Here is a 14799-nt window from a genome sequence, read left to right as displayed (position 1 = left end):
GTTTCACAGAAGACTAAGATAAATTGCTTATAATATGAAAAGATGTTAAATCCCACCTATAATAAAAGATTCATATGTAAAATGATGTCATAGAATGTTTCACCTGTCAGAATAACAAAGATTCTTTAAAATAATTTAAAAATATTTTTTTTAAAATAAAAATGATTTCTTTTTGCAATCCATGATTACGTGGATATGAGTAATATTCATGCACTGTTGCTAGGAGACCAATTTGGCAATTAATATTTTTTTCTCTTCTTGGAAATATATATTAAAATTAAAAAAATGCACATACCCTGTGAGTCCATAATCCTATTTCTAGAAACTTACCTTACAAGTATAATTACACAAGTGTACAAAGACCTATATATGAGGATATCATCAGATCATTGTTTAGCAAAGCAAAAACCTAATTATACTTGAAATAATTTGAATGTTTATTATGAGAGTCCTGATTAAATATGCACATTTTGATGATATAATACAAAATTGTCTTTAATTAAAAAGAATATTGTAAAAATAATTATCCTCAATGGGATAGATGTCCACAATGTATTGTTGAGGAAAAAGAAACAAGTTGCAGATCATTGGTGAAAGGAGTCTTTTTATGTGTGTGTGTGTGTGTGTGTGTGTGTGTGTGTGTGTGTGTATGCATGTTTCTGTTTGAGATTTGCAGAAAATGCCGAGGAGAACATACATTGTTCATCGCGATGGTTTCTAGAGAGTTGGTTTTGAGTGTGGGAAACAGGATGTTTTCTTTCATATGCTTGGGTAAATATTACACCTCTCTTTTTTGGGTGGATAGGCAAACTCCAAACTATTTTAAATCCTGGCTATTTCAGGTACGTTGGAAGTGGGGAGATACTACTTATTCAATGACAAAGAGATAGGTTGGAGGATCTCTGGAGGTCAAAGTTTTCCTGCAATTCTGGTATGGATAATGGAGCTTATATGGTAGAAACAAACACCAAACCCCTCCAGTTTGCCCCTGAAGAGCAAAAGGGAATTTAGAAATTTTATTTTACAGCTTCAGAGGTGTTTGTTGTGGGTAATCAACCCACTTTTCTGGAGTAAGATGAAAAGGTGGTAGATGTGTCAGTTGAACCAGCTTCCTCTTCCTTCTCTGAATTGACTTTCCTTGGAAGGTTTTTTCAGTGCCTTTTTCTTGTCTGGCTCACAACCCTCCTTTGCAAATGCACAGACAACAACAGTGCACTATAGCAAGGTCCAACAGGAAGCTTTCCTTCACTCAAGCTTCTGGTAATCCTATGGTATTACCTTCCCTTCATGGAGGATGGCAGAGGCTGACTTACTGCTTAGAACAGAGAATAGCTTCTGTTCTAAGTGAGTTTATCAGTAGGTCCCTGAATCCAGGATGGTTCTCACTATGAAGGCTCTCCTGGCCTTTCTGCTAATAAAGAAACCACTTCCTTTATCTTATCTTATCTGTTGATCTCACTATCCCTTCAGGCCTAGTGCTCGATTATCAGTTGCAATTCAACAAGATTTGTTGGGCCATTAGCCATCCCCTTTTACTCCAGCTATCAACTCTGGGCCTGAATTTTGAACTTCATTCTTTAAGAAATAAGGAGCAACTGTGGCCATTTTAGTGACATGATCAGATACCTATGCTCCCATATATACAGTACTCTCTTATCTCTAGCAGGACTTATATTTCAACAATGATTATATGTCTGCTCCCTTGCCTCAATTTAGTTATTCAAAGGAACTTGGTAACCAACTGGATGTAGGTGACTGGAGGAGAGGGTGAAGATGAAGACAATGGCAAGGTTTCAAATCTAGGTAATTGGAGGAATAAAGATGCCATTATCTGAGAGCAGATACACTGGATGAGGAAAGGATTTGAAAGGTGAAGTGAGACTAGGACAGCAATTAAGAACATAGACTCTGTGGCCATGTGAGTGAGTTGGTGGTGGGTGCATTACAGTGGTAATACCTGAAGATGGTATCCAAATATTACCTCAATTAAAAATAAATAAATAAATAACTTTAAATGATATTACAATAGAAAACATCTTTTACATATCTTTGTACATGTCATCAACTCTTTAAAGGATAAATTCAAGTATTTTTCCAATATATTAGTTTCAAGGAATGAATAAAAAATAATTCAATAAGGTTTGTCCTTTCCAATTGTGGCAAAGCACTCTTTCTGCAAGAATCTGACTTTATAACTATCATCTTGGTTTGTCCACAAAGGTACAGTAATACGTCATTTGTCCAATAATATCAGGGAACTTATTATAAATAAAATTTTCACTTAAGTGAAAAAAGAAAAAAAGAACATAGACATGTTGCCACACTGCCTAGGTTTGAATCCCAGTAGGTCTACTTACTAGCTGTTTCAGCAGGCAAAAGTTATTAAACTTCCTTGTGTCTTGATGTTCCCATTTGGAAGAATGGAAAATAGTATTATCCTGCATCATAGGATGGTTGTGAGTATAGAATAAGGTAATATATGTTATGTACTCAGGATGGTGCCTGGCACATGAGAAGTACTAAATTAGTGTTAGTATATCAAAATGAAATTTGGAAAATAAATTATGGTGCTCATGATAGATTTTGGGCTACAAAGGGAAAAATGACAGAACTCTGGGTAGCCCCAGTTTCAAAGAGAGAAAGCGATAGTGATTCTGAAGAGACTGAACGGCAGTAGTCAGAGTTAGGAGGATAACCAGGTGGGCATTATATCATGGAAGCCAGAAGAATTGTTAATCATTGAGTTTTTAAAAGGGATACAGATATGGGCTTGTGAGTATAGGTAGAGGTTGAAAGAGAGAAGGTTGTGTCATTTTGGGAAGTAGATAGATGAAAGGGAAAATGGTCAAAGATCAATATGGCCAACACCTCACACATATTTGCTAAGAGACAGGTCCTCAGGTGATCAGTGGGTCCAAGTTCTCCCATCTCACATCAGCCCTCTTTTCCCCAAATGCCAGTCAGAGGACAAGTAACAGCTAGCCAGAATGGTGGTGACTACTTAACCAAGGCCCTAAGTAAGGAGCGACTCAACCAATGACCATACTTATTGTCCTTTGCTCCAATTAGGATCAGAGGGGTGGCAGATGAGCCAACAACTAATGTTTGTGATAAGACTCAGAGTCCACCTGGTCCTGTGTCCTAAATGAGTATCTAGGACCTTCCTTATGAGGTTTATCTTTTGAGGTTAACACCAGCCCCAAACTTTGATTTTGTTACCAACCCCAGCACCGACTGTAAACAAGCTATCACCATTCCCACTCATTCCCACTCCCCATGGCATTACTCACTCACTTCCTTCTGACTAGTGTGCATTTCCCTCCTTTCTTCCTTTTCTGATAAAGGCCTGTTTCTTTTCTGAATTATTCCACTCCCACACCCTTGAAACCTGTCTATCTAATTATATCCATCGTGGCCTCCTGTATTATCTACATCACACATTTTGGATGATGTAGCATGCATTTCTTCACACTGCTCTATTTCTGTCCCATGTTTTGTTATGGGCATATGGAAAGGAATCAATGCAGGACAGGGTTTGGTGCACTGGGATAGGACAGCTAGGAGGGGAGATGGAGGGAAAGCTTTGACATTTGCACTGATTCTTCACATTCAAACTGAATTTGTGACAAGAACCATAAACTGGAAAAATCAATAATAATGAGGAGGCTGGCATGAAAGGAATACGAAAAATGGCTGCCTTTGAGACAATCATCCATGTGAAGGGAAGAAGGAGATGATAGCATACACAGATGAGATATGCTGGCCCAGGGACAGAGGGGACTAGGAGACTTCCTAACTGGACACGTGTATATGGGTGAGGGCTACATACAACCGTGAGCATGAGGCTAAAGAAAGGAAGCCCCAAGGTGGTAGTAACCCTGAAGGGAGGGGGAATTCATGGCTAAAAAAAACCTCACATATTTATTTAGTGACTTGATTTTGAGATTTTGCCCTTTTGAAGTATTATGCAGGCATCTTCCTCGGCCCACTTGAGATGAAATTTAGATAATTACATATTTTTCTTTCTGAGAGGTGAATGTTACTGGGTTAAGCCTTTTGTATCTCATGGAACACAGAAGGCATGCACATTAAGAGGGGTGGACTGAGCATGTACATGTCAGCTCTCCCTACAGACTATAAATTCCTTGAGGGCACTAACTGTATCATTTAATTTTATTGTGAGGCACATGATTAGGAATAAAAATTACTTAGAAAATTGAGTAGACATGGACAGAATTGATCATTTGCTGAAACTGTCATCAATGAGTTGTTCTATATAGATACTACTTGTAGCTCTTTTGTTATTTTCAGCTTTGTTGTGTTATGCAGAGCGGAATAGAATAAAGAGTTACTTGGGGGATGGGAGGCATTTGCATAGATTCAGGCTCAGCTGAGTGGTCCTGGACCTATCGCTTCATTCAAATGCTCTGTAAACTCTCTACAGTTTTGCTCTGTGAGTGAAGCAGACCATATCTACTGAAAGTCAGCACACATTAAATGAAGAGTTATCAGTCTCACCAATTTGAAGCCATGAAGTCATTTCTCCCAGTGAAGTGGCTATTCTCTTGATTTAGTTGACACAACTCGTTTTTTGGCCTAGAACTTTGACTTTTTTTTCTTTATTGATACAACACTGTATATAGTTTAGGGAAATAGGCTAATACCTCCTCAGATGTATGTTACCACCCCACCCCCACCATCTAAGCACCCATAGACCTTTACCCTAGGCAGTTTGACCTCCCTCTCCCCTTTTCTCCTATGCCCACTCTTCGTCACAAGAACTTGACTTTGGGATGGAATCAAAGAGAATCATGTCATTAAATATGCTATTCAGATTATTATGATAATGAATACTTAGATTGGAAATTCAGTTAATACTACGGTTAATACTATTTGACATTAATTCTAATAATATGAATATCAGATCCAATGATATTTGCCACAATTTATGTTAAACGTTGAAAAATTATTCTCATCTAAATCATACAACCTTTGTTGTTATTATCCCCATTATACAGAGAAGGAAACATGCTCCAACAGGGTAAAGTACTTTCCCAAGTTCATACAGTCTGAACTCTTGGCTGTGTGTACTAGTGAGTACTGAATAATTTTGAAAAAATGAGGAAATGAGATTAGTGAACGCAACTTCAACTAGTAGGAATATGAGTATTACTTGCCACCCATATTATTTTATTTAATTCTCACTATAACTCTATGAAGTAGTCTCCATTATCATTCCCATTCATAGATGAAGCAGCTAAGAGTTGGAGAGATTAAGTGACTTGTCTAAGGAAACACGTCTAATAAGTGAGTGGCCGCAAAGCCTCTTTTCTGACTACTCCTGGTTGCCTGGTTCCTCAGTGTCCCCCTCCACACTGTGAAATCTCTTGCTGAGACTAAGAGTCAGATAGTAGAAAGAGTATATGCAGTTTCTTGTTGCTAATTTTCTACAGTTTCAACACAAACAGTTATCAGTGTTGTTGAGGCTTAATCTCGCTAGCTCATCTGTGAGACCAATTTTAATTTGGAGCCATCTGCCACAGACAAATGAGTAATTATGGCAGAGACCAGAGGCGTGGGCCATGGGGAGAAGGCTGGCTTAGCCTCTTTCCGCCTGCCTACATTGACACAAGTGACCAAGGAAGAAAATTACTTGGGTGGCCTGTTGATACAGAGGTCAACAGCTTTACCACCCTGTTGCTCAAATCTTTAGATCCTAGAGAGTAAGGAGGGATGCCTTTGAAGTCATGCAGCTTGTCTGCCAGCAGAAGGGAGACGACTGCCCTCTAGGCCAGCCAGAAAGAGGTAATCTGTGAACCAGCTAGCTCACCAGTCTCGCCCTCTCACTGTGCTGGCAGTGCCTTGTGGTAAGTGCCGCTTGCCAGCTGTCTCGCCACAAACAATATGGCAGACTATGTCAAACTAATGGAATTAAGCTGAAAATAATAGAGGCCTCTGTCTAGGATTTTTTTTAAATTTTTTTCAAAAAACTGATACATCTTTATCTTATTTATTCCTTATGCCAGTCCTCTAGATTAGGAAGGGGCAGGTATTGTTAGCTTCATTTTGTAGATGAGGAAACTGAGCTGTAGGGTCATTCTGTAACTAGACACATGTAAGGACTATGTGACTTGCCCAAGGTCACCCTGTTAGCCACGCGTTGGTTAATGCATCAAACTCTGAATTGGAGTCTGTCACACTGTCTTTTTCACTAGTGTTTTTTCCAGCTATACTTGTTCCTCAGGGGCCAAGGAGATATGGGAGTGTGTGTGTGCGCGCGCGTGAACAAGTGGACCTTTAGGACATGACTTGTAACTAAACCAAGGCATCTCTGCTTGGGTCTATTTTACATTTGGGCAGGATTTCATTTAGTGAAAGGCTCTGCTGCTGAAAATGTTTGAAATCTACTAGTCTAGACTAGTATTTCTTGTAGCAGATGTAGTGGGTTGAATTGTTTCCCCCAAAAGATATGCTCAAATCTTAACCCTCAGTACCTGTGAATATGACCTCATTTGGAAAAAAGGGTCTTTGCAGATATTATCAAGTTAAAATGAGGTCATTCTGGATTAGGTGGGCCTTAAATCAAATGACTGGTATCTTTATAAGCGACAGGAGAGGGACATTAGGACACAGACACAAGACAGATAAGTCTGTGATGACTGAGATTGGAGTGATGCAATAAGCCAAGGCAAGGAACAGATTCTTAGAAGGAACCAGCTCTGTCGAACCCCCTATATTTTAGACTTCTGGGCTCTTGAACTCTGAGAGAATACATTTTTTTTTGGTTTTGAGCCACCTAATTTGTAGTTATTTGTTATGGTACTCCTAGGAAACAAATACAGTTAGATACATAGACCTCTTTCTCAGAAAGAGGTAGAGGTGAGATTGTTAAAATACTGATTACTGGCTCTTACGCCAAGGTTCTGATTCTGTTGGCATGATGTGAAGCATAGGAAACTTCATTTTGACAAGTTCTTGATATTTACAATGGCTGATCTTTGAGCTGGCTTTGAGCATACACAGATACAAGGCTTCTCTGTGGATTGTTGTTGGATTTGCTTGTTCTTGCTGGCGGTGTTCCTCAAGTGGCTCCCAAAGTCAGTGGACTGAAGGGAGCTTGATAGAAAAGAAATTGGTTGGCATTAGACCTTCTGTAGTCCAAAACTTTTGAATTCCGAATATAATTTATAAATCTTTACCCCAAGGAATCACATGTCCCCTAGGTCAACAAAATCTATTAGGTCACTGTGGTTAGGGATTGGACACTGCAAAGAGGTCAGACTTATAGAGCAGTAAGAAAACCCCAGAATTACACATACAGGAAGGTAAAAGAGTAACACCACTACCACCATGCACATAAACACTTCTGCTTATTTTGTGGTTCAGGAAATTCTATTTGATAAAGCATCAAGATTTGGTCCCAATGAAAAATGCAGGTTTCCTTGTGAGTATTGAACTAGAAGCCAATGTCATCCATCTTTGTCCAGCTTCCAGTCTTACCTAAGAGCAGTTTTAATAGATTGGAAGAGTGAAAAGAGCACAATGGGCTGAAGTAAGGATGGAGCAGAGAAGCTGTCTTACTGCAACCTGAGGCTACATTCTGTGCCAGTAAAGCCAAGAAGGACACTACTTTATCCACTCAAGATTGATGGAAGTCAACTGTGTTCAATCCCTTGGAGAGATTGGAAGGGCTTCTATGAAAAAGGACAGTTGTTTGGATTCTCTGTGTGGGAGGACTGCCTTCCTGATAGTAGCTTACTCAGTTGGACCCAAGGTCTTTCAAGAAGCCTGTGTTTGCTCACATCCCTGACTGCTCCCAGGTAAACAAATGTTTTTATTTTGCAGAAAGGCAGGGCTCTAGCACTACGTCAGCCCATTGTTATAGTTACTGAGTTATTGCAGCTATTGTCAGAGAAATGGAAGAAAACAAAATTTAGCAGTGGCTGATGATAAAGATTGAGAGCGACCTGGCTATGGAACTGATGGCTTTGTGGTATTGCACATATGGTGTGATATTCAAGTATGGACAAAGGAGGTTTTATATTGGCAGTGCGTCTGAAAGAATCTTCATAAAAAACAGCCTGTCCCAAATAGCTTCACTCAGGTACCATATGCCTGACATTATAACCATTAGTGGTTCATTATTAAGGGTTAAGCACTACCTTCCACCAGAGGAGGGCATGCCTTAGATGGGGCTTTAGAAAAAGTTTACCTTGTACCTTTCTTCATTAGGGTTTGTCAGAGCACTAGAAAACATGGGAAAATGGGGGTCATCAAATAAGGACATGACCAATTTCAAAACTCAGATAGGGCTGGTATTGCTAGCTCCTTCTTGGATACTTCCCTGTGCTCTCTTCTCTCTCTCAAAAACAGTTATGAAACTGAATGACACTGAATATGGGTCTTGTTTAATCATCTAGACATGTGCTTTTCTGGAAGATACACTTAACTCCTTCATGTTCACCAGCATTAAATATTTATGTATCACCCATTATATACTAGGCACTTGGTTGGTTACAGATGCAGGAAACCTGCAGTTGGGCATTAGATTATGCCTCACATTTAAGAACCAGTCTCATTGCAGAGACCAGAGATTTATACAAATAAGACTGACCAAAAGTATAGAGTGGTGTGTGACTGGTGTCACGTGATGGGTAGAGCAATGGCTACATACTTCATACGTGGGCAGTATCATCATTGAGCGAGGTAATTGCGTAAGTCTTAGTCAAGATTAGCACGTTAAATCACTCGGGTACTTAGCTGGACTCTGGAGAAATGGGGCACTGAATGAATCAATTTTGATGGGGATGGTGATGTGGACTAAGTAGGGAACATGTTCACAATTCTGCTTTGCTATTCATCCAAATCCCGTAGGCCTGTCCTTTGCAGAGAGCTCATCCATCTTCCAGTGAGTTATCCTGTCTCAGAACTCCTGTGCTGGGACTTCTGAGATTTACTCAGCCTTCCAGGGAAATAGTATAGCCTAGTATATAGAGAGAGAGCTTAGGAGCTAGGTTGCCTGAGTTTGAGTCCTGGGCCTTGGATGATTGACTTAACTATCCCGTGGCTTGTTTTTTGTCCCCACTGGTAGAAATGGCACAGTAATGATAGTGAGCTGCTGGGAAAATTAAATGAGGTAAGTTGGGTAAAATGCTTAGCATAGTACAGGTTACATACTCTTCCTTGATAAAATTAGTATTTACTGAGTGTCTGCAGAGCAGACACTTTTAACATAGTGTCTTGCGTTCTGTTCTGTCAATTCTGATTTTTAGTCTTTAAGTTTTCACTTTGCTTATTTTCATTAATTTTTGTTTAATTAGTCAAATATTAAAGCTATAAATTCCTTTTAGACTCAGTTTTGGCCACATCTCATAATATTTGATGCTGAGTGTTTTCATTATCAAAGTTTTTAAACACTTCACAATTTTGGTTTAGCTTTTTACTTTTTCTGCTTTTTGGAAACATTGAGGTATTACATGTTTGATGACTGTATTTTCTTTGTCCCTACTATGTACCCAAAGCTGTACTCTAAAAGAAGAGAGATGGTGAAGAGATATATCTGAATTGTGGGATTTTAGGTGGCCCTGGGGGAGACAGGGTTGGAAAAGACCATTAATGAAGTGTATTGAGTGCCAGATTTTCTCGCATTTGATTTCTCTTCTAGTGAATAAGAAAACATCGTAGTTACTGAAGGAATGGGCAAGAAGATAGGACTGTCATGAATTTTAGGAAAAATAAGTAAGCATCATTGTTCAGGATGGCTTAAGAGAAGGGAAGAGATTTGGGAGTCTAGTTAGGAGATTTTGATTTTAATCAAGGACCGTGGCTCTCAAACCTGAGTGTGCATCAGAATCCCCTGGAGGGCTTATTAAGACACAAGTAGCTGGGCTCTACTCTTCATGTTGCTGATTCAGTGAGTCTGTGGTGGGGCGTCAGAATTTGCTTTCGCATTCCTAAAAAGTCCCCCAAGGTGGTGCTGATGCTGCTGGTCCAGGGACCACACTTTGTGAACCACTCATCTTGGAGAGAGATGGGTTTTGAACCCTACCTTTCATATTTGTACTGGCTTTGATATTTTGAGAGAGATGATGAGGACAGTGGCAGTGTGGGGAACTGGAGAACAAAGATGTAAAATATATGGTAAAAGAAGAAACCATAGGAGTTGGGGGTTGGCCATAGAGGCAAGGGAAAAATAAAAAATGACTTAAGAGTAATAAACCCAGGTGTTTGGAGGATAGGAGAACTAGAGGCAAAAAGCCAAACATTTAGAGATAGAATGCAGTTACATGGCAGGTACTAGGAAAATATGTGAGTCCCTTTCTCTGTCTACATCTGCACCCTGCACTCAAGTATACAGGCCTCCTGCCCAGGCTTCATTAAAATGGCTGGTGAGAAGGAGAAGATCCAGGACTGTGTTTGGTTTCTCCTTTTCTAGAATGTAATCCTTGATTAGAGGAAGAAAATGAAAAGAGAGCATAGGGAGGGTAGCAGGAATGTGAATATTCTGGAAACAGAGATCACACTTTGGATGATTAAGAATTCAATTAGACGGGCAAATACTAATAAAGAAAAGACAAGTGAATATACTTCAGCATGGGCCATGCAGGTAGCTCTAGTATACCATCTGGGATCACTGACCACTATGATATTTCTGAGAGCAGAGGGTTGTCATGGGAGGGTTTCAGAATTCCCACCTATGTAATTTTCCCTAGTTTTAAGACTTCTGCCCCTGGAGCCCTGTTTTCCCTGGCTATTTTCAGTTTGTGGGGATTTCTCTTACCTGCTTCTCTCCACTGGGCCTCCTGTAGCTGAGCAGAAGCTCCACAGCGCCCACTACTTCCTTTCGGATGGCGTAGAGCAGCGCGTCACCTACATACACGCTGTGGTTCAGCAGTAGCTCCATGATCTCCAGGTTCTCATTCTCAATAGCAATGAGCAGGGCGCTCCGTCCCAGAGGATCCATGCAGTTGATATTGACATTGTAGTAAATCTCAGCCTCCTGTAGGGCCTGCTTCACAGTGGCATAGTCCCCCTTCTCCACCGCATTGAGGAAGGCTTTCTCCTCTGCAGAGAGCTCCGTCTCAGCCCTCACTATTTGCAGGGGGATGCGGTCTCTGTATGGCGAATAGTTGACCTTTTTGTAATACAGCTGGGCCATTATTCATAGCAATTTTGGAAACCTGAGTGAGGAGAGAGGGAGACCAAAGATATTCTTAGATACCTGAAGGTCTCAAGTGGCCAGTTATAATGCTACAATTTTTCTCCTCTTGCAAAGTGGAATAGCAGAAAAAAACCCAGCTCATTTATCAGAAAGACCTGGGTTCAAGTCCTGCCCTTACCTGTTCTGTGAACTTGCGTAAGTGACTCAAGCCCTTTGCACTCCAGACATTAGTAAGGTTATCGAAATTAATAATATTGATAGCAGTTATTTGGTGGCTATTTGGTACCAGACCCTGTGCTAAAGAACAATTCCTACTTCATAAAGCTATTATGAGGCTAAAATGAAGTGCTGTGTTATCAAAGCAACTGGCACAAGGTACACCTCCTGAGACATGGAACAAGCTAGTTCCTTCCTTTCATTCTGCTGCCTGAAAATACTTGTGATAATAATTCTGATTGGTGCTGCAAAGTTGGAACTCATTTTTGGTCATTTTCCCTTAAGGTCTGGCCTATGAGCCTTTGCTGGTATTCAGGATTACATTTGCAGCTGACCCAGATGCAGGTCCTGGAATAAAATCCTTTTTTAGTGCCAAATGAAACCCTGCCTCTTGCCACTGCTTACTGGGATCAGAGTATTTACTCCAGTGGGCCAAAGCCAGCTGCAAAATGCAAGCATGAACCATTCCAAACCAAGGAACTGATAGATCTGAAAATCTATTTGATTTAATTCTGAGAAGTGAATGGTCTATTTTATATGTATCAGATCTAAAACCAGATGACATTTAATAGAACTGATTTTAGAGTGATAATCTATCATTGAGTTCCAACAACGTGTTTAAACTTTCTCTGGGAGACTGGGAGAACAACAGTGACAATGACAGTCTTTGCCTTCCATTGCGTAGAATGAATCATAATGTAGAGTTCTTGCCCCATAGTTTACAGATAAAATTCATGCACATTCTCCATTGACTCCTGGTCCTAGTCCTGCCATAAAAGAATGATTATTTCCCTTACATCCCTGGGACCTCTAGGACTCTCTGGAGACTGAATTTGGATGGATCCATTTTAGTGTCTTTCATTACCAAACTGTTTTGGCAACAAAAGGAAATGGAAATATGATAAAGTCTCTTGTCTTCTCTCCTGGATGTAAGAGAAAATGAAGACATGAAGCTTCTATAAACATTTACCTCACTTCCAGTTAATTACATCCCAGCTTTGGCAGAGGGAGACGTATATATGATACCAAGTGGTATTTGCAATTCATATGCTTGTGATCTTCTGGGAAGTTAGTATTTGAAGGTGAATGTAGCTTCTCGCCCTGAACAGCCCCAAATGACGCATTGCTCTCTCTATCAAATCTTGGGAGATCAGGGTACTGTTTGGCTGTCTTGAGAGGCACCGATGTTTTCCTGTGCTACTGTCAAGTAACTCAGCAGTGGTTAAAGGAAAGCAGCACTTAGAGTAAGCATTTGTCACTAAACAGCAAATGACTTTAATAATACTAATTGTCGACTGCCCCCCTGCCTCTAATCTTCACTTAAACCTGACCTCCTGAAGAGAGACACAACAATCCAAATTCAGTTTCTACTTGTTTAATCAATATGAACACTGTGGAAGACTTCATGCTCCCAGTATTCTGCTAGTCAGATTTGATGGCTATCAAAGAACAGGCCTCCACCCTCACCATCCCTCACCTGGCCCATTCCACAGCCTTAAAATTGATCATCCAGACTATTCTCACCCCTTCCAGATAATCTTCCACATCAGCCCCAAATTACCCTGTGAAACACAAATCTCGTCCCATTTTACTACTCCTTGGTTAGTTTCGTGCTGCTTTTGTGATGAATCAACACTTCTTTGCCAGAGCTCTAAGGTCTTGACTTGTGTTTACCTCTCCAACCTCATCTTAAGTCACCTCACCTTCATTCACTCGTTTTCAGCCTTGTGGAGCTTGTTTCAATTCTTGCAACATGCCAAGTTTTCTTTCATCTCCAGACTTTTAATCTCTGCCTAGAACACTTTTCTCTAGCTCTTTTTATTTTTTAACCCTCAATAAAATGTCACCTCCTCAGAGCAGCCCTTGCAAACCACCTTCATGTTCTCTGCATTGTACTCTCTTTTCCCTTCCTTCTTAATGCTTATCACAATTTGTAGTTAAACACTTCTTTGTCATACAGGGTAGTCATTCTATCCGGTCCAATTAGCCTTTAAAGTTCAAGTTCAGGGATCACATCAGTCCTATTTTTTTCTAACACTGTACCTAGCCAAGTTCCTGGCACACCCCAGAACCTTTATGTGTGTTTGGTTAATAAACTAGTAAACCTTCCATGATATTCTCTCATCTCTGTTTACCTCACCCTAAATTCTAGACATACTGAGCTATGTTCTCTGAGTTGCTCTTTTGTGATGATGCATTTGCACATGGCTTCCTCCCACTCTCTCCACTTAACCAACTCTTCTTGTCTTCAACACCTTGCTCATAGACTCCCCTTTTCTCTGAAGCCTTCCCCCAATAGCATCAGAAAGTTGCCCAGTCTTCCTCTGAGTTCTCCCCTGGCACTTAGCTAACGTTTCTCTATTATCACCCAAACTGCTTGTCTTTCTGCCACTAGGGTCAGGTGCTTTGATTCCTGCCTTTCCTGTCCTCACAGAGTGTCTGGGACATGATAGGTGCTCAATAAATGGATGTTTAGCGAGCAAGTAATATCTAGCTGAGGAGGGGGGGCATGACCACAGAATGAAGTCTTAAGTTATGTGGTACTGACTGATGCTTAAGGATTTCAGGAAGGGGTCAGGGAGGGCTGGAGAGCTCAGAGAAGGTTTCATGGAAGCAGTAGGTCTTAAAAACCAGTCTTGGAGGATGAATGTAAGTGTGAAAATGTAAAGGTAGTTTAGGCACCACTACATGGAAGAACAAAGGCTGTGAGATTGATCATGGCCTGGTTGGGAGACAGTGGTGGGGGCCATGTCTTTCAGGCCATAAGGATATAGGAGATAGAGGTAGGCTAAAATTCCATGGCAGTAATTCATAACCTTAGTTTCTCCATCTGAAAAATTATCTTGAACACTTGCCGCCCATCTGCTACTTAAGAGGCTATGGACAAAAAGGCTGGATGTCTTTTCAGAAGGTGTCACTATTGCCACAGGATGATCTGTGATCACTTCGGCAAGGCACAGCTGTGTGGAAAAGGTTAGAATGAAGGGAACAAACTCAATTAGTGACCTATCACGTGCCAGGCACTCTGCCAGGAACTGGTGCAATAAAATAATTATTATAGTTTTGAATACTTAATATGTGCTAGGCACTCTGCCAGAAACTGGAGTGGCACTATTACCACTAAAGCTTCTAATAGTAATAATAATGAAGACACCAAGCAGTACCATTCATTGAACTCTCACTATGTGCCAGATGCGTGGGTTATAGTAGTGAAGAGAGAGGACAGTAAAATCACCGTAATTTGAGGCTTGCAATACATCTAATTGGATGATATATAGTCGTTTCAGAGTCTAGTTTCTCTTTTCATCTCTTGCATTTGAAATTAATCTGTTCTATTGCATTTCTAGTGGGCTGTGTTATGAAAAGCCTCATAGTATTCCCCTGTAGAGAAAAATATCTCCTCCAGAGGTTTGCCTGAGATT

The 14799-nt window shown here is 40.4% G+C and overlaps 1 protein-coding gene across 1 annotated transcript in view; it reads right to left on the bottom strand.

Annotated features, from left to right (window-relative positions):
- Nucleotides 1-14799, bottom strand: part of TRPC5 (transient receptor potential cation channel subfamily C member 5) — a 237405-nt gene that overhangs the window by 112247 nt on the left and 110359 nt on the right. Inside the window, exon 2 of the mRNA XM_037512058.2 lies at nucleotides 10781-11180. Within this exon, the coding sequence (XP_037367955.1) occupies nucleotides 10781-11158 (378 nt within the window). The 5' untranslated portion in view covers nucleotides 11159-11180. The remainder of the gene's footprint in view (nucleotides 1-10780; nucleotides 11181-14799) is intronic.

Source organism: Talpa occidentalis, unplaced genomic scaffold (genome assembly GCF_014898055.3).
Source record: "Talpa occidentalis isolate TD23 unplaced genomic scaffold, MPIMG_talOcc4v2.1 talOcc4.15, whole genome shotgun sequence".
Lineage (NCBI taxonomy): Eukaryota > Metazoa > Chordata > Mammalia > Eulipotyphla > Talpidae > Talpa > Talpa occidentalis.
The sequence above is the reverse complement of the archived record's forward strand: the minus strand, read 5'-3'. Positions and strand labels throughout refer to the sequence as shown.